The sequence below is a fragment of the Giraffa tippelskirchi genome, chromosome 5 (genome assembly GCF_054371585.1).
Source record: "Giraffa tippelskirchi isolate mGirTip1 chromosome 5, T2T-mGirTip1v1.2.pri, whole genome shotgun sequence".
Classification (NCBI taxonomy): Eukaryota; Metazoa; Chordata; class Mammalia; order Artiodactyla; family Giraffidae; genus Giraffa; species Giraffa tippelskirchi.
In genome coordinates this window covers 24,281,764-24,300,325 of record NC_137279.1, presented here as the reverse complement: position 1 = coordinate 24,300,325, position 18,562 = coordinate 24,281,764, and the positions used below count along the sequence as shown (strand labels likewise).

Below are 18,562 nucleotides of genomic sequence, written 5' to 3'. Positions count from 1 at the left end.
AACATTAGAGCCCTCTGTGGGTCACAGCTCTCGGGTCTTCTCTGGTCTCGAACAGACTGTGTTATAGCTCATAGACTAATCAGTGTTACAGCTCTTTTATTTATAAGATAATAGGAAAATCCATCCTCGAAGCATGAGGGCATGCTGACCCTGGACCCAGAGAAACCACGAGAAGAACGCCCTAGCCCGCGGGGGAAAGAGAGAGAGCGCACGTGGGGAGTGGGGGGTAGGGGAGAAAGAAAAGCACACACACGCGGGGCGGGGGGGCAAGCGGGGAGAGAGAGCGCACTTTGGCTCCTCCTTTTATATGTTTTTTTTCCTCCCCCTGGGCCTGCCCTATGCAAATTGGGCTTAGCCAGGAGTGTTGTTCCACCTGAAGTTCTCACTCAGGTCCTCGGACCTTCCTTTGACCTTCCTTTGTTCTATTTTCGCAGGCTTTTCCCTTCCTTGTCATTTAGCCACCGCCATTTTGGACTCCTGTTTCCTATTCTAACTAGCTAACACCTTTATGTCTGGAAGCCTTGATTTTCTTATTATAAACTAATAGTGTGGGTTAGTAGTATTACTGAGTTTTTTTCTGAAATTCTGTGACATTTGGATTAGTGAATATAAACGGTTTTTAGTACAAATAATTCCATGACTATTGTAGTCAAGTTAATTCAAAGTTAATTTGTAATATCTATTCTAGTGGCACAGTGAGAATAAGATATTTCAAATAAAAACCTGATCTCCAAAGGAACTTTGTGCACTTCCTATTAATAAGGAAATATATAAAAATTGGCATTTTACTTGAAGGGTTGTGATAAATATTAGATAAAAATAATGTACAGAATGCTGTGGGGTTTAGAAAAGGGAGGGGCCATAGCAGTAGAATGAAAGGAAGTTGTGGTTAAAAGAAGCCCCTTTGAAGATCTATGTGAGTAACGTTCTGTGATCACAGCAGAGAAGGAATATTTTAAGGGTGGACAAAATTTCTCTTCTTCCCTTTTATGTTCTTTGGCTGGCCTAATACATAAATGACTATAAGGCAGATTAATAGGAAAATTTAATTATGTGCTTGTGGGAGCCCCAGAAAGATATGAAGACTCAAAAGGCAAGCTGGTAATTGAAGCTTATATTCCATCCTGAGCCAGGGAAAGGAGAGGGATCTGGGGATGCAAAGAGGAAGGTCATTCACAAGAAGTGGGAGGAGATATTTGGGGAATTAAAAAAAGGAGGTAGTCCTCTTATGCAGATAAGTTTCTTCAGTTCAGTTCAGTTGCTCAGTCGTGTCTGAGTCTTTGCGACCCCATGAATTGCAGCACGCCAGGCCTCTCTGTCCATCACCAACTCCCGGAGTTTACCCAAACCCATGTCCATCGAGTCAGTGATGCCATCCAGCCATCTCATCCTCTGTCGTCCCCTTCTCCTCCTGCCCCCAATCCTACCCAGCATTAGGCCTTTTCCAATGAGTCAACTCTTCACATGAGGTGGCCAAAGTATTGGAGTTTCAGCTTCAACATCAGTCCTTCCAATGCACACCCAGGATTGATCTCTTTTAGGATTGACTGGTTGGATCTCCTTGCTGCTCAAGGGACTCTCAAGAGTCTTCTCCAACACCACAGTTCAAAAGCATCAATTCTGCGGCGCTCAGCTTTCTTCACCGTCCAACTCTCACATCCATACATGACCACTGGAAAAACTATAGCCTTGACTAGACGGACTTTTGTTGGCAAAGTAATGTCTCTGCTTTTAAATATGCTATCTAGGTTGGCCATAACCTTCCTTCCAAGGAGTAAGTGTCTTTTAATTTCCTGGCTGCAATCACCATCAGCAGTGATTTCAGAGCCCAAAAAAATAAAGTCTGACACTGTTTCCACTGTTTCCCCATCTATTTCCCATGAAGTGATGGGACCAGATGCCATGATCTTAGTTTTCTGAATGTTGAGCTTTAAGCCAACTTTTTCACTCTCCTCTTGCACCTTCATCAAGAGGCTCTTTAGTTCTTCTTCACTTTCTTTCATAAGGGTGGTGTCATCCAAATACCTGAGGTTATTGATATTTCTCCCGGCAATCTTAATTCCAGCTTGTGTTTCTTCCAGCCCAGCGTTTCTCATGATGTGCTCTGAATATAAGTTAAATAAGCAGAGTGACAATATACAGCCTTGACATACTCCTTTTCCTATTTGGAACCAGTCTGTTGTTCCATGTCCAGTTCTAACTGTTGCTTCCTGACCTGCATACAGGTTTCTCAAGAGATAGGTCAGATGGTCTGATATTCCCATCTCTCTCAGAATTTTCCACAGTTTATTGTGATCCACACAGTCAAAGGCTTTGGCATAGTCAATAAAGCAGAAATAGATGTTTTTCTGGAACTCTCTTGCTTTTTCGATGATCCAGCGGATATTGGCAATTTGATCTCTGGTTCCTCTGCCTTTCCTAAAACCAGCTTGAACATCTGGAAGTTCACGGTTCACGTATTGCTGAAGCCTGGCTTGGAGAATTTTGAGCATTACTTTACTAGCATGTGAGATGAGTGCAATTGTGCGGTAGTTTGAGCATTCTTTGGCATTGCCTTTCTTTGGGATTGGAACGAAAACTGACCTTTTCCAGTCTGTGGCCACTGCTGAGTTTTCCAAATTTGCTGGCATATCAAGTGCAGCACTTTCACAGCATCACCTTTGAGGATTTGAAATAGCTCAACTAGAATTCCATCACCTCCACTAGCTTTGTTCGTAGTGATGCTTTCTAAGGCCCACTTGACTTCACATTCCAGGATGTCTGGCTCTAGGTGAGTGATCACACCATCGTGATTATCTGGGTCGTGAAGATCTTTTTTTTTTTTGTACAGTTCTTCTGTGTATTCTTGCCACCTCTTCTTAATATCTTCTGCCTCTGTTAGGTCCATACCATTTCTGTCCTTTATCGATCCTGTCTTTGCATGAAATGTTCCTTTGGTATCTCTCATTTTCTTGAAGAGATCTCTAGTCTTTCCCAATCTGTTGTTTTCCTCTATTTGCATTGATCGCTGAGGAAGGCTTTCTTATCTCTCCTTGCTGTTCTTTGGAACTCTGCATTCAGATGGGAATATCTTTCCTTTTCTCCTTTGCTTTTCGCTTCTCTTCTCTTCCCAGCTATCTGTAAGTCCTCCTCAGAAAGCCATTTTGCTTTTTTGCATTTCTTTTCCATGGGGATTGTCTTGATGCCTGTCTTCTGTACAGTGTCACGAACTTCTGTCCATAGGTCATCAGGCACTCTGTCTGTCAGATCTAGTCCCTTAAATCTATTTGTCACTTCCACTGTATACTCATAAGGGATTTGATCTAGGTCATACCTGAATGGACTAGTGGTTTTCCCTACTTTCTTCAATTTAAGTCTGAATTTGGCAATAAGCAGTTCATGATCTGAGCCACAGTCTGCTCCTGGTCTTGTTTTTGCTGGCTGTATAGAGCTTCTCCATCTTTGGCTGCAAAGAATATAATCAATCTGATTTTGGTGTTGACCATCTGGTGATGTCCACATGTAGAGTCTTCTCTTAGAACCCCATGAACAGTATGAAAAGGCAAAAAGATAGGACACTGAAAGATGAACTCCGCAGGTCAGTAGGTGCCCAATATGCTAATGGAGATCAGTGGAGAAATAACTCCAGAAAGAATGATGGGATGGAGCCAAAGCAAAAACGATACTGAGCTGTGGATGTGACTGGTGATAGACGCAAAGTCCAATGCTGTGAAGAGCAATATTGCATAGGAATCTGGAATGTTAGGTCCTTGAATCAAGCAAATTGGAAGTGGTCAAACAGGAGATGGCAAGAGTGAACGTCGACATTCTAGGAATCAGTGAACTAAGATGGACTGGAATGGGTGAATTTAACTCAGATGACCATTATATCTACTACTGTGGGCAAGAATGCCTTAGAAGAAATGGAGTAGCCATCATGGTCAACAAAAGAGTCTGAAAGGCAGTATTTGGATGCAATCTCAAAAACGATAGAATGATCTCTGTTCGTTTCCAAGGCAAACCATTCAATATCACAGTAATCCAAGTCTATGCCCCGACCAGTAACGCCGAAGAAGCTGAAGTTGAACCGTTCTATGAAGACCTACAAGACCTTCTGGAAGTAACACCCAAAAAAGATGTCCTTATCATTATAGGGGAATGGAATGCAAAAGTAGGAAGTCAAGAATCACCTGGCGTAACAGGCAAATTTGGCCCTGGAGTCCAGAATGAAGCAGGGCAAAGGCTAATAGAGTTTTGCCAAGAGAATGCACTGTTAATAGCAAACGCCCTTCTCCAACAACACAAGAGAAGACTCTACACGTGGACATCACCAGATGGTCAACACCGAAATCAGATTGATTATATTCTTTGCAGCCAAAGATGGAGAAGCTCTATACAGTCAGCAAAAACAAGACCGGGAGCAGACTGTGGCTCAGATCATGAACTGCTTATAAGTTTCTTAGGTAAAAGGATATCTCTCTTAATAGCTCTCCCTTTCTTATGTAAATCTAGGCAATTCAGGGAGAGGTTGAAGAGCTTTCAACAATCTGCTGAGTTTTGATTGCCCTTAGCTCAAAATAGTAATCCTTATGCTTATTGCTGAACTCATGTTTAGCTGCCTGCCTCTCAACAGCCAGTACTCATTGTTGGGAAAGGAAAGATTGCTTTAATAAGGAGACTGGCAACTGGGGAGAAGACGGACTCACATCCAAGAACCATCTCCTATGATTCTGCTTTGTTGTTGTTCAGTCCTTCAGTCACGTCCGACTCTTAGAGACCCAATGGACTGAAGCACTCCAGTCTTCCCTGTCCTTTGCCATCTCCTGGAGCTTGCTCAAACTCATGTCCATTGAGTCAGTGATGCCATCCAACCATCTCATACTCTGTTACCCCCTTCTCCTCCTGCCTTCAGTCTTTCCTAGCAGCAGGGTCTTTTCCAGTGAATCAGCTCTTTGAATCAGGTGGCCAAAGTATTGGAGCTTCAGGTTCAGCATTAGTCTTTTCAATGAATATTCTGGTCTGATTTCCTTTAGGATTGACTGGTTTGATGTCCTTGCTGTCTAAGGATTCTCAAGAGTCTTCTCCAATATCACAGTTCAAAAGCATCAATTCTTCGGTGCTCAGCTTTCTTTATATTCCAACTCTCACATCCAATCTTGACTACTGGAATAACCATATTTTTGACTAGATGGTAATTCTTAATAAGAATTAAAGTGACATGAGATAGATTAAAGGAAGAAAATGAAAAGTTTAATAGCACATGTACATCAGGGCTTCCCAGGTGTTGTTAGTGGTAAAGAACTTGCCTGCCAATGCAGGAGACATAAAAGATGTGGGTTCAATCCCTGCACTGTAAAGATCCTCTGGAGGAGGGCATTGCAACCCACCTCAGTATTCTCGCTTGGAGAATACCCATGGACAGAGGAGCCTGGTGGGCTACAGTCTATAGGGTTACAAAGAGTCAGACACAACTAAGCAACTTAGCACAGCACATACATTGGAGAGACCCAGGAAAACTGTAATTCACCAAAATGACCGAATCCCTCACCTTAAATACCATCTTCAGTTGAAGACAAAAGAACATGTTGGGGGGAGTGCTTTTGGAAAAAAAGGTAGTTCATATGGAGCTGGGAAAGCAAATGTTTGGTAAACAGATGTTTGCTGGGCTACGCGGTGACAATGGGACAGAGGGGACTCTGATCTCTAGGCCCTGCTGAGTTTCCCCATCACACCTTGCCCATATCCTTTGCAGGTTGTTGTAGCTCTGTTCCAGGAACAGGCCTGCGATCTAAATTTAGGCAGTGAGGGGGAAGGACAAAGCTTTTTCCTGAGTCTTTTGGGCCTTGATTGGTTTCAACTCTAAATAATCTAAATGCCAAAGAGACATTTTGGGGTGGTAAGTGTTGCTAGCCTTCAAGGGGAAGTTATAGAGAAATGAGAAGCAGAGTCATAATGTACAAGAGGTAAGACTGGAGATCACTGTTAAGGAGAGAGGAAAAGCTTCTCTCTTGATAAGCTGTTCTTCAGAGGCCACCATTCTGTTTCGTGTTTTTAGTTGACATCGTTTAGAGGGAGGAGGCTTGCCTGAAGAAAAGGGTAGATTTTAGGGCATGACAAGAGTTCATCATAGTCTTACCTGCTCTCAGAAGCTCCTGTGGCTTGACTCTTGTTAGAAGGAAGGGAGCCGTCTCTTCTTTATTCTCTAGGAGAGCATGATCCAGGCTGGAGGTGGAAGTAGCTGCACTTTCTTAAATCTTTTCCTAGCTCAGGCCTCCTTTAGGCTTGTTATAGCCTCTGGGCTAAATACAGGTTTAATGTTAAAATAACTATTTTTTGTCCTCCTCCCAAATCTCTTCTTTGCTTTCAGGTGCCTTAACATTCTTTTCACTTGGAGGCAAAGCCTTTAATCAGTTATTAGAGTTAAAAAGCGTAAGAGGAAGTTTCCCTTTTGAAGATGCATGTTTGATTTAAACCTATTTAAATTAAAGTATGATCAGTTAGGGGAGGGATCAGTTGGGAGTTTGTGATTAGCTGCTGCTGCTGCTGCTAAGTCACTTCGTCGTGTCCGACTCTTCGCGACCCCATGGACTGCAGCCTTCCAGGCAAGAGTACTGGAGTGGGTTGTCATTGCCTTCTTCGTAGCTGATGCTACTACATATAAATTAGATAAAAAACAAAGAACTACTGTATAGCACAGGCTTCCCTTGTGGCTCAGCTGGTAAAGAATCCGCCTACAATGCAAAAGACCTAGCTTTGATCTCTGGGTTGGAAGATCCCCTGGAGAAGGGAAAGGCTACCCACTCGAGTATTCTGGCCTGGAGAATTCCATGGACTGGACACAACTGAGTGATTTTCACTTCAGTTCACTGTATAGCGTGGGGAACTATATTCAATGTTTTGTAATAACCTATAATGGAAAAGAATCTGAAAAAGAATATATATACATGTATGTATCACATATATACATGTATATACACTCATGTATATATCACGTATATACATATGAGTGTATATGTATATATGTATATATCACATATATACATGTATATACACTCATATATATGCATAAAACTGAATCACTTTGCTGTATATGTGAAACATATAAATCAACTATACTTCTACTGAAAGAATACAATCTGTTAGTAAATTACCAAGACTAACTATGTCATGTGAAGGATGTTATTGTGGTAGCTATTTTGCAATATATACAGTGTATCAAATTACTTTGGTGTACAGCTTAAATTTGGTGCATTTTTCTAAGTTGATGCTGGGAAGGATTGGGGGCAGGAGGAGAAGGGGACGACAGAGGATGAGATGTTTGGATGGTATCACCGGCTCGATGGACATGAGTTTGGGTAAACTCCGGGAGTTGGTGATGGACAGGGAGGCCTGGCGTGCTGTGATTCATGGGGTTGCAAAGAGTCAGACACGACTGAGTGACTGAACTGAAGTGAACAGTTAATATACATAGGACTCTTTGCAGTTATTTATTATCCATTTGATTTCATGGAGTATATAGTGATACCCATGCTTTTGTTCCTGGTATTGATAATTTGTATCTTCTTTCTTTTTTGTTTTATGAATTTAGCTAGAGATTTATCAATTTATTGATCTTTGTAAAGAAACTACCTTTTGGTTTCATTGATTTTCAGTTTTTTGTGTCCCCAGTTTTATTGATTTGTGCTGTTATCTTTATTATTATTATTTTACTTCTGTTTGCTTTATTTTGCACTTCTTTTCCTCATTTCTTAAGGTACACGTTTAGGTTATTGATTTTTGGATGGCTCATTTGAAATACATATATTTATATCTCTAAATCCTAGATGTATCCCACTTATTTTCACTTGTTGTATTTTCAGTTTTATTCAGTTCAAAATATTTTCTACTTTGAGTTTTCCTCTTTGATCCATGGAATGTTTAGAACTGTGTTATTTTGTTTCTAAGTATCTGGGGATTTTTCAGACATATTTTTGTTGTTGATTTTCAGTTTAATTATATTATGGTCACTAAACATTATTTAGTTAAGTCTAAAAAAATGTCTTAAAGTTTGTTTTATAACCCAGGACATGGTTTGTTTTGGTGAATGTTCCATGTGCATTTGAAAAGAATGTGTATTCTTCTGTTATTGATGGAGTGATATATAATATCAGATCCTGTTGTTGATGATGTACGGTTCTTCTATAACATTGCTACATTTTCATATACTTCTTTTCATTTCTGTGAGAGGAGTGCTGATGTCTCCAATTGTAAATGTGGATTTGTCCATCTCTTCATTTCTGTGAATTTTTTGCTTCATATATTTAAGAGCCTGTTGTTAGCTACATATGTTTATAAGATTCTTATATATTTTTGTTGACTAGATATTTTTAACATAGGGTAGTGTCCTTTATACCTAGTGTGTTTTTTTTTTTTCTTGCTTGGTAGTCAGCTTTGTCTTTTACTAATATAGTCTATTCAGCTTCCTTTTGGTAGGTGTTTTCATGGTGTATCTTCTAACCTCATTTTATTTTCAACTTTTCTATGTCACTGTATTTAAAGTGGGTTTTTTTGGTAGACAGATTATAGTTGTGTCTTGTTTTTAACATAACCTGAGAATTATGTTTTTAAATTGTTACGTTTAGGCAATTTATGTTTAGCATAACTATTGATATGTTTAAATATAAGTTTACCATTTTATTATTTGTTCTCTGCTTGTTTCTTTTTATACATTTCTTTTGTTTCTCCTTTGCTGCCATCTTTTGGATTATTTGAATGTTTGATTAGTATTTCATTTTTCTTTTAATTAATTAATTTTTTAACTGAAGGATAATTGCTTTACAGAATTTTGTTGTTTTCTGTCAAGCCTCAACATAAATCAGCCATAGGTATACATATATCCTCTCCCTTTTGAACCTCCCTCCCATCTTCCTCCCCGTCCCATCCCTCGAGGTTGATACAGAGCCCCTGTTTGAATTTCCTGAAACATAACAGCAAATTCCCCTTGGCTATCTATTTTACATATAGTAATGTAAGTTTCTATTTTACTCTCTCCCTACATCTCACCCTCTCCTCCTCTCTCCCCATGTCCATAAATCTGTTCTCTATATTTGTTTCTTCATCGCTGCCCTTCAAATAAATTCTTTGGTACCATTTTTCTAGATTCTGTATATATATGCCTTAGTATATGATATTTATCTTTCTCTTGCTGACTCACTTCACTCTATAATAGGCTCTAGGTTCATCCACCTATTAGAACTGACTCACATGAGTTCCTTTTTATGGCTGGGTAGTATTCCATTGTGTATGTGTACCACAACTTCTGTATCCATTCATCTGTCGACGGACATCTAGGTTGCTTCCATGTTCTAACTATTGTAAATAGTGCTGCAGTGAACAATGAGATACATGTGTCTTTTTCAATTCTGGTTTCCTCAGGGTATATGCCTAGGAGTGGGATTGCTGGGTCACATGGTTGTCTTATTCCTAGTTTTTTAAGGAATCTCCATACAGTCTTCCATAGTGGCTGTATCAATTTACATTCCCACCAACAGTGCAAGAGCATTCCCTTTTCTCCACACCCTCTCCAGTGTTTATTGTTTGTACACTTTTGGATTATGGCCATTCTGACCGGTGTGAGGTGATATCTCATTGTAGTTTTGAGTTGCATTTCTCTAATAATGAGCAATGTTGAGCATCTTTTCATGTGTTTGTTAGCAGATGGCTAACAAAGGTCGCATTTCTTCTTTAGAGAAATGTCTGTTTAGGTCTTTTCCCCACTTTTTGATTGGGTTGTTTGTTTTTCTGGTATTGAGTTGTATGAGCTGCTTGTATATTTTGAAAATTAATCCCCTGTCATTGTTTCTTTTGCTATTATTTTCTCCCATTCTGAGGGTTGGTTGTCTTTTCACCTTGCTTACAGTTTCCTTTGCTGTGTAAAAGCTTTTAAGTTTAATCAGGTTCCACTTGTTTACTTTTGTTTTTATTTCCATTACTCTAGAAGGTGGATCATAGAGGATCTTGCTTTGATTTATGTCATTGAGTATTCTGCCTATATTTTCCTCTAAGAGTTTTATAGTTTCTTGTCTCACATTTAGGTCTTTAATCCATTTCGAGTTTATCTTTGTGTATGGTGTTAGGAATTGGTCTAATTTCATTCTTTTACATGTAGATGTCCAGTTTTCCCAGCACCATTTATTGAAGAGGCTGTCTTTGCCCCATTGTATATTCTTGCCCCCTTTGTCAAAAATAAGGTACCCATAGGTGCATGGGTTTATTTCTGGGCTTTCTATCTTGTTGCATTGGTCTGTATTTCTGTTTTTGTGCCAGTACCATGCTGTCTTGATGACTGTAGCTTTGTAGTGTAATCTGACATCAGGAAGGTTGATTTCTCCAGCTCCATTGTTCAGGATCAGAATCAGGGTAGTTGACGGCTAGGGCAGCAGGAAATATAGTTCTCTAGAAGGGTATGGCTACCAGTATTGGCCAATACACTGCAGTATTCTTGCCTGGAGAACCCCTTGACAGAGAAGCCTGGCAGGCCACAGTCTACAGGGTTGCAAAGAGTCAGACACAGCAAAAGACACCCCACATGCATAGATGCAAGACTTTTTTTTTTCCTGTGGCAGCTCTGCCCCAGTGAGGGTTGAATGTGAAGGTGGCGCAGCTGTTTGGGTCATGGGGACCCTGGTGGCGCCAGGTGTGCAGGGACACAGACTGCCTCAGCCGCAGGAGTTGTGGCCCTATCAGAGTCTTTTTTGGAGCCTCTGGTTGCTGACGATCAGAAGGCCTCTTTGGCTAGTCTTTCTCCTTAGCTCCACCTGTTCAGGCACTTAGAGGGCTCCCGTGTCTGGGGTCCTTCTCTGTTGATCACTGTGTCAGGCATATAGAGAGTCCCTCCTGGCTCGGGTCCTACCCTGTAGATTGGTGTGTCGGGCACTTAAAGGGGCACCCTGCATGGGGTCCTGCTCTGTAGTTTGGTACATCAGTCACTTAAATGAGCACCCTGGGTGGGGTCCTACTCTGTAGTTTGGTGCATGAAGCACTTGATGGGCCAGCCTCTGTATTGTTCTGCTGCCGATGCTGGCCTATGGGGAAAGAGAGGCTATGGTGATGACTCCATGCCCTATGCGTAACTCAGCAGTATGGCCTTGCTTCCATGGCTGCCTGGCTTTCCTCCACAGGCATTTCCCACCACAGTCTCCTCCCTCACATCCCCTTGGTCCATCTCTCCATGGTCAAGAGCAGCCCTCGCCCTGGGATTGCTCCACAATCCCTAAGCTCCAGCTCCCAACTGCTGCGCCTTCTAGGGGTATCCCTGTCTGGGGTATGCATGGCTGCAGCAAGGACTGTCTGATTCTCATTCCATTTAGGCTGCCACAGATCAGCTGTTTCACTCTCAGCCTTAAATGTTTCTCCTCTGACTCAGACAATTGCCCTGATGTGGGGATCGGACCCCTGCTTCACTTCCCCCACCCACTAAGGGCTGGTCCAGTCCTTGTAACACTCCTGTTTTTCCTCCTAGTTCCTCCATCCTACCAAGTTTTGCGTGATTCTATATATATCTATTTTTTAAATTAGTTTATTTATCTATTTTTTAACTTTACAATATTGTATTGGTTTTGCCATACATTGACATGAATCCACCATGAGTGTACATGTGTTCCCCTTCCAGAACCCCCTTTCCACATCCCTCCCCATTCTTTTCCGCTGCTCAGCTACTCCTGTCTGCTCTCAGCTGGTGTTCTGCATGCACTTCTGTGTCTGAAGGTGTATTCATGAAATACTCCATATCCACCTACTCCTCCGTCATCTTGTTTTCTAGTATTTCATTTTTATTGTATTTCTTTATATAATTACTTTAGTTGTTGCTTTAGGGATTGAGATCTTTGTTTCCTGAATATAGTAGAACTACAAAAAAAAAATGTTTGGTTTAAACCTAACCACATAATTTTTCATGGCTGTCTTCTTTTTTTTCCCTCTATGTTTAATGCAGTGGACAATTTTACCTTTTATTATTTGCTAAATGGCTGGCAAATGGGCCTGCAATTTGATTTATTGTTCAGAAGAAATTCTTAAAAATAATGACTAATTAATGTAGTTATGTTTTTGTAGTTTAAATGAATTACAGTACAGGTAGATATTTGAGATAATTACACCTCTATATATGCCTATACTATTCTTATTTTGTGTTCTTTAGAGTGTAGTAAAATGGTGTAAATGCTGAGATAATAATAGTAATAAAAATTTGTTTCACTCTAATTTTATGTTCTAAGTATTATTATATTTAATCTCCTTAATAATTGAGATGGTTTATTTTGGTTTTATTGATAGAGGTACTGTGCCTCAGTAAAGTATTTGTCCAAGACCATGCTCTTACTTGTGGTGAAATTTGAATTCAGATTCAGGTCTATGTGACTTTAAAATTCATAAGTCTAATCATTGATTCCACAGATATTTGTTGAATACTTAGTATGTGTCAGGTGCCATATTGTTTTTGATTGAAAGTCAACATGATCTCTGCCCATATGATACTTCCTCTGTTGTGGATGAGATAGCCATTAAACAAATATAATAAAAATATAATGTGTAGTAATATTATAGTAAATGCATTGAGAGAGAAGGAAAAGTTATGATGAGAACCGAAAACATGGGAATTTAGTTTAGATTCTTTGTAGAAGTAACATTGAGGGCAGGAAGAGAAGGGGGTGACAGAGGATGAGATGGTTGGATGGCATCACTAACTCGATGGACATTAGTTTGAGCAAACTTTGGGAGATAGTGAAGGACAGGGAAGCCTGGCATGCAGCAGTGCATAAGGTCACGAATAGTTGGACACAACAAAGCAAGTGAACAACATCAACAGAAGTAACATTAAGAAATAAGGATCCAATATTGATGGTAGTTAGCAAAGAATAGGAGGCAAAGCTGTATCATCAGAGAGAAAAAGATATCCCAAGGCCTTGGGCGGGGAAAAAAAGAAAAAGTTCTCAGAACTGAAACAAGGCCAGAGTGGCTGAAGTATAGTTTGTAACAGTCTTTTAATATGAGATGAGGCTCATGGGAGAGGCAAGGTTTAGTTTGTCTAGGACTTTGTAGGCCATGCTAAGTTGGTTAATTAATGATTGCCTTGGAAATTTTCCTCCTTAAAAAAGGCCATTTAAAATGTAAGCCATTTGTAAGGTGAAAACTACCTACTTCCATGAATTAGTTGATGGATATAGCTGGTATCTGTTTATCTCAGAGCAAGGTAGTCAGTCCAAAGAATCCAACATCACTTGCTTATCTGTCTGCCCTGGAATCTGTGGTGTCTTAGGTTTTTCTGATAAGAGAAATTGAGATTTTTCAGATGGTTGATAGGTTTTATTGTATTGGTTAAAATAATACTAAAAGAACCATGCATTTAGAATGTTAGGTGAACATTGCACTTGAAAGATTTTTCTCAACTTCAGACATGCTGTAGATCAAGCATAACCTGCTGCTCTTTTTCATTTTAGCTCTTTTTAGTGACCATTGAAATACACCATCTTTCAGTGTTTCCTTCAAATTTCTAATGTTTAAACACATTTTTATATCTTTCTCAGTCTGAGGGAAAAGGCCATACCAATGCTGGGGATGCAATATATGAGGTGGTGAGTCTACAGCGAGAGTCTGAGAAAGAGGAACCAGTCACTCCTACTAGTGGAGGGGGCCCATTGTCACCCCAGGAGGATGAAGCAGAAGAGGGTAAGAAATGAAACTTACTCAGTTTCTTCTCTTTACATAGCTGCTTTACTTGTATCCTCACAGATGTGTGTGTATGTGTGTGTGTGTGTGCGTGCGCACATGTGCGTGCATGCATGCCTCTCTGAGCGGTAGGGGGAGGAGTGGTGTTTCTTCGTAGTCTCTGCTACTTTTAGACTAAATTCTACTAGATGCAGAAGAGAATTTGGTCCATTTGGTTCCTTGGTTGTGTACTCATAAGTGCAACTTACACGATTATTTAAATTTGACAGCTTAACTTTGCTGTCTTGTTCGTTTGAAGTGTTTAATGAGAAGTTTCAAATTCTCCTAAGCATTTTTAGAATTTCAGTGGTTAATGTCATGTCCTACTCCTCATTTGACATGATTCAGTTTTGATTTGTTTATTGTTGTTGCCGTATCACTTACGATTCACTTTTTTGAAACATTAGCAGTTATCTGCTTTGTTTACTACATGAATGCTGCCGAGAGTTGCTAACCAACCTCATGAGAGTCACACTTCATTTGGCTCTGTGCTCAGTACTTTTTATATAAACTAGAGCTAAATGATGGATCTTTACTTTTAACATTTATATTATCTGCTTATAGGATAGGATTTATTAAAAGAAAGTTTCTTTATATCATCTTTGCCATCTGTTTATACTTCTTGTCAAGACTCTATTCAAATCTGTTGCCCTTTCTAACATTGGGTTATTTGTCTTCTTGTTGATTTTTAAGATTTCTTTAAATACACTGGTAAAGGTCCTTTACCTGGAGGAGGAAATGGCAACCTACTCCAGTATTCTTGACTGGAAAATCCCCATGGACAGAAGAGCCTGGCGGGCTGTATAGTCCATGGGGTTGCCAAGAGTTGGACATGACTGAAGCGACTTAACACACACTAAGGTCCTTTTTTGAATGTGTTTTACAGATACTTTCTCCCATTCTGTAGTCCGCCTTTTCATTTTCTGAACAATGTCTTTTGAGAAACGAAAGATGAATTTTTGTGAAGTCTAATTTGTCAGTTTCGTTCTTCTTTTTATTTTTTTGCTGTGCCCTGTGGCTTGTGGGATCTTAGTTCTCTGACTGGGGAATTGAGCCTGGACGGCCTGCAGTAGGAATGTGGAGTCTTAACCACTGAACTGTCAGGGAATTCCCTGTCAGTTTTTTTTTTTTTTCCCCATTAATGATGTGTCTCTGAACCATTTAAAATTTTACATGTAGTTGGAAGTAGAGTTCTTTTTTTTTTTTTTTTCACTCAGAAAACATTTATTATCTCATGGTTTCTGTGGGTCTTGAATTAGGCTTGTCTGGTCAGTTGTGGCTTCACGTTTGTTATGGGAGAGTCAGATATTATCTGGGGGATTTAGTTATTTGAAGATGACACTGATGGGGCTGAAAGCTTGGAGAAGCTTCCAAGGGTCTGATTCATAATAGCTGCCAAAATGATGCTGGCAGTTGGCCAAGATACTTCACTTTCTCTCCACATAGGCCTCCCACTAGTGCTGCTTGGGTGTCCATGTGGTACAGTGGTGAGCTCTCCCCAGACAGCAGTCCGGAGAACTAAGGTGGAAGTTGCAATGCCTTTTATATCTTAGCCTAGGAGTCACAGAATATCACTTCCATAGTATTCATCTGCTTTGTGGTATACAATGTAGTTGCTATTTAATCGACTTACCATGCATTTTGTCTGACATATTATTACTCCATGCCATTCAAGTCTTGGAAAGGTATTTTTTGATCCATTGAAAATTTAGGGCTCACGAGGTTTGAAAGTTGTATAGATGTGCAGTGTAAGGAAAGAACCATTTGCTAATGGAAAATAACATAATTAGAAAACTGATACATTTAGAAGTAAATGGCAAACTAAATGATCCCAATTTTGGCTTGTTATTAATCAGCAAAATGTTTGGAGACATTCACTGCCAGCATCTGAAAGTCCTGTATGAAGTATTGGAAGGCCATCATTTTCTAGTCTTAGCAAGAGAGCTGACTTGGGCTCCAACTTCACTTTTGATGTAGCCCTTTTGACAAAGTTCGTTCGGTGCAGGTGTGTCAAAGTGGCTGCCTCAGCATGTAAGGAACAAGGGGCAGAGGAGATGTGAGAATATTCCCATGGTAAAAGCCACGAGGCTTATAGCTGAATTGGATGTCATGGGCAGCAGAAAGAAGGGAAGGGAAGAGAAAGAATCATAGATTAAATCTAGATTTCTAGGTTAGGTGACTGGATGATGTTCATGCCAGCAAACGAGATAAGAATACCTGGGAAGAGTGGGTGTGGGGTGGGGGTATGATACATTCAGTTTCACATAGTGATGGATTTGAACTCACTGTGGAACATTGAAGTACAGCTATTTTTTAGTGATTAGAAATGGTCTTATGTTGTGAGAGAAGTTTTAACAACTGAAGATAAAGGTGTGAAGGTCATCAGTGTGAAGCAATGATAATTGGCTGAAATTTCTTTGAGAGAAAATGTGGGAGGGGTGGGTTAGCACTAGAGTTTTGAGAGATCACTAACATTTAAGGGTAGATGCAGGAAGAGAAAGTCCAACTAAAAGATCTGCAGAAGAAATGATCACATCAATATGAGGAGAACTAAGACAAGGTAGTAATGGACCAAGGAGTGGAGATTCAAAAGGAGAAAATGATGTTGCAGCAAGGAGATTCAGTGTGATAAGGACCAAATATTGTTCATTGGATTCGGTAAATCTGAGAGGCTACTGGGTACCTCTGTGAGTGATTTTAATAAAGTTGGAAAAGAAGCCTTCTTGTACTGGACTGAGGAATGACTAGAGGTGAGAAAGGGATGTTTTAAATACTTTTCAGACTATTTTTTCAAGAAAGTCAATGGAGAAGAAGAGAAAAGAGACTGGACTTTAAAACATTGAATTGCATGTGGCCACAAAAGGGCATTTTTAGGGTGTAAGAGATTTGAGCTCATCTGTAGTAGGGAAGGGAGAGCTAAAAATAGTTACCCACCCAACACTTAAGGGTGCAGTTTCCTAGCAGGCTTCCTGTGTCTTTGTAAATGCTGTTTACTCTGCTTAGAAGCTTTTTCTACTTAAGCCCACCTGAGTAAGCTCTTCAACAAAGGCATGTAACAGTAAAAAGAAAATAATGATTTTAGCATACAGGCAGTTTCCATACTTAGCAATGTTTAAAAATATTTTCTGTGATATTTTTTAGTAGGTTGCTCAGGCAAATTATGTTTAAAATGTATTCAATGCAGGAATGGCTTGAGTGAGAAGCTTGGCAAATCTGCTTATGAAAAAGCAATCATAAATGTCAATAAAATTGTCAAAAAATAGGCAGCAAAGGACTTGAGAAGGTGATCAAATTATATAAAAATATGGGGAAAGCATTTATTCAAGAAAAACCACTGAGCCTTGAATGAGAACTCTGAGAGGCGTTTTAGTACTTGAGGCTTCTCCCATACTGCTCATTCCCACCACTGGCTTATTATCATGGTAGTTTTGCTAGGATGGGGCAAGCTGTGAAAACTGGTAGCTTTGCTTTCACCCCTGGAAGGGAGTCACTCGATTTGGAGCAAATGTAGAAAAACCACATATCTCTGGAATGTTATTAGAAACAATAGCGATTTTTTTTTTTTTTTAATGGCAAAAGAATGGGAAGGCGAATGTTTTATGTAGAATGATGTAATTCTGGTTGGGAAAGAAGAAATCTCCTTCCAAAGGAGATTAAGGAATGACTGGGCCTCATTAGATTCTGCCTATCACTGGTGGTCTGGGAGGCTGTGTATACATGCAAGGCTGCACACACACTCAGGCAGATTAGAGAGGTCCTAGCTATTCACAGATCTATGCTGGACATGAGGCCTTGCACGTGTACAGTGGTTTTGGTTCTTTTCTGTTCTATGAAGAGAACATGTTCCAGGTGGAGTAAATGGCCAAAGGCTCATCTTCTCTGTAGGCTTCCCCTGTGAGCAAGTGGCAACTCCTAGGCTCTGGATCTCAGAATCCAGAATCTACCCTCTCTCTGGTGCTGTCATTTCATGGACTGGATTACTGCGGTACCTCCTAATGGGTCTCCTGTGTTCTACCCTTGTTCACTCCCCCTTAGTCTGTGGTTCTGCACTAGCCATAGTCACCCTTTTGAAATTTGCCAGATCACGTTTCTTCTCTTCTAAAAATCCTCCATTGGCTTCTCATTTTGCTTGCCAAAGTTCTTTACCATGGTTTACAAGGCCATATGTGATTTTTGCTTTCTGATTTTAACCTTTCTGACCTCATTCGCTGTCACTCTCTGCCCCACAAATTCCACCCTTGTCCTTTGCTCTCCTTCAAAGTTCAGTTCAGTTGCTCAGTCGTGTCCGACTTTTTGCGACCCCGTGAACTACAGCACGTTAGGCCTCCCTGTCCATCACTAACTCCCGGAGCCTACCCAAACTCATGTCCATTGAGTCAGTAATGCCATCCAACCATCTCATCCTCTGTCGTCCCCTTCTCCTCCTGCCCTCAATCTTTCCCAGCATCAGGGTCTTTTCAAAAGAATCAGCTCTTCACATCCGGTGGCCAAAATATTGGAGTTTCAACTTCAACATCAGTCCTTCCAATGAACACCCAGGACTGATCTCCTTTCGGATGGACTGGTTGGGTCTCCTTACAGTCTAAGGGACTCTCAAGAGTCTTCTCCAACACCATAGTTCAAAAGCATCAATTCTTTGGCACTCAGCTTTCTTTATAATCCAACTCTCACATGCATACATGAACTCTGGGAAAACCATAGCCTTGACTATGCCAAAGCCTTTGACTGTGTGGATCACAATAAACTGTGGAAAATTCTGAAAGAGATGGGAATACCAGACCACCTGACCTGCCTCTTGAGAAACCTGTATGCAGGTTGGGACGCAACAGTTAAAACTGGACAT

General features: G+C 40.3%; 1 protein-coding gene across 12 annotated transcripts in view; it reads left to right on the top strand.

Annotated features, from left to right (window-relative positions):
- RABGAP1L (RAB GTPase activating protein 1 like) overlaps nucleotides 1-18,562 on the top strand; it is a 652,518-nt gene that overhangs the window by 148,792 nt on the left and 485,164 nt on the right. For all 12 annotated transcript variants that reach the window (XM_081493701.1, XM_081493699.1, XM_081493697.1 and 9 more), the window contains exon 11: nucleotides 13,539-13,680. In XM_081493701.1, coding sequence (XP_081349827.1) covers nucleotides 13,539-13,680 — 142 coding nt within the window. The remainder of the gene's footprint in view (nucleotides 1-13,538; nucleotides 13,681-18,562) is intronic.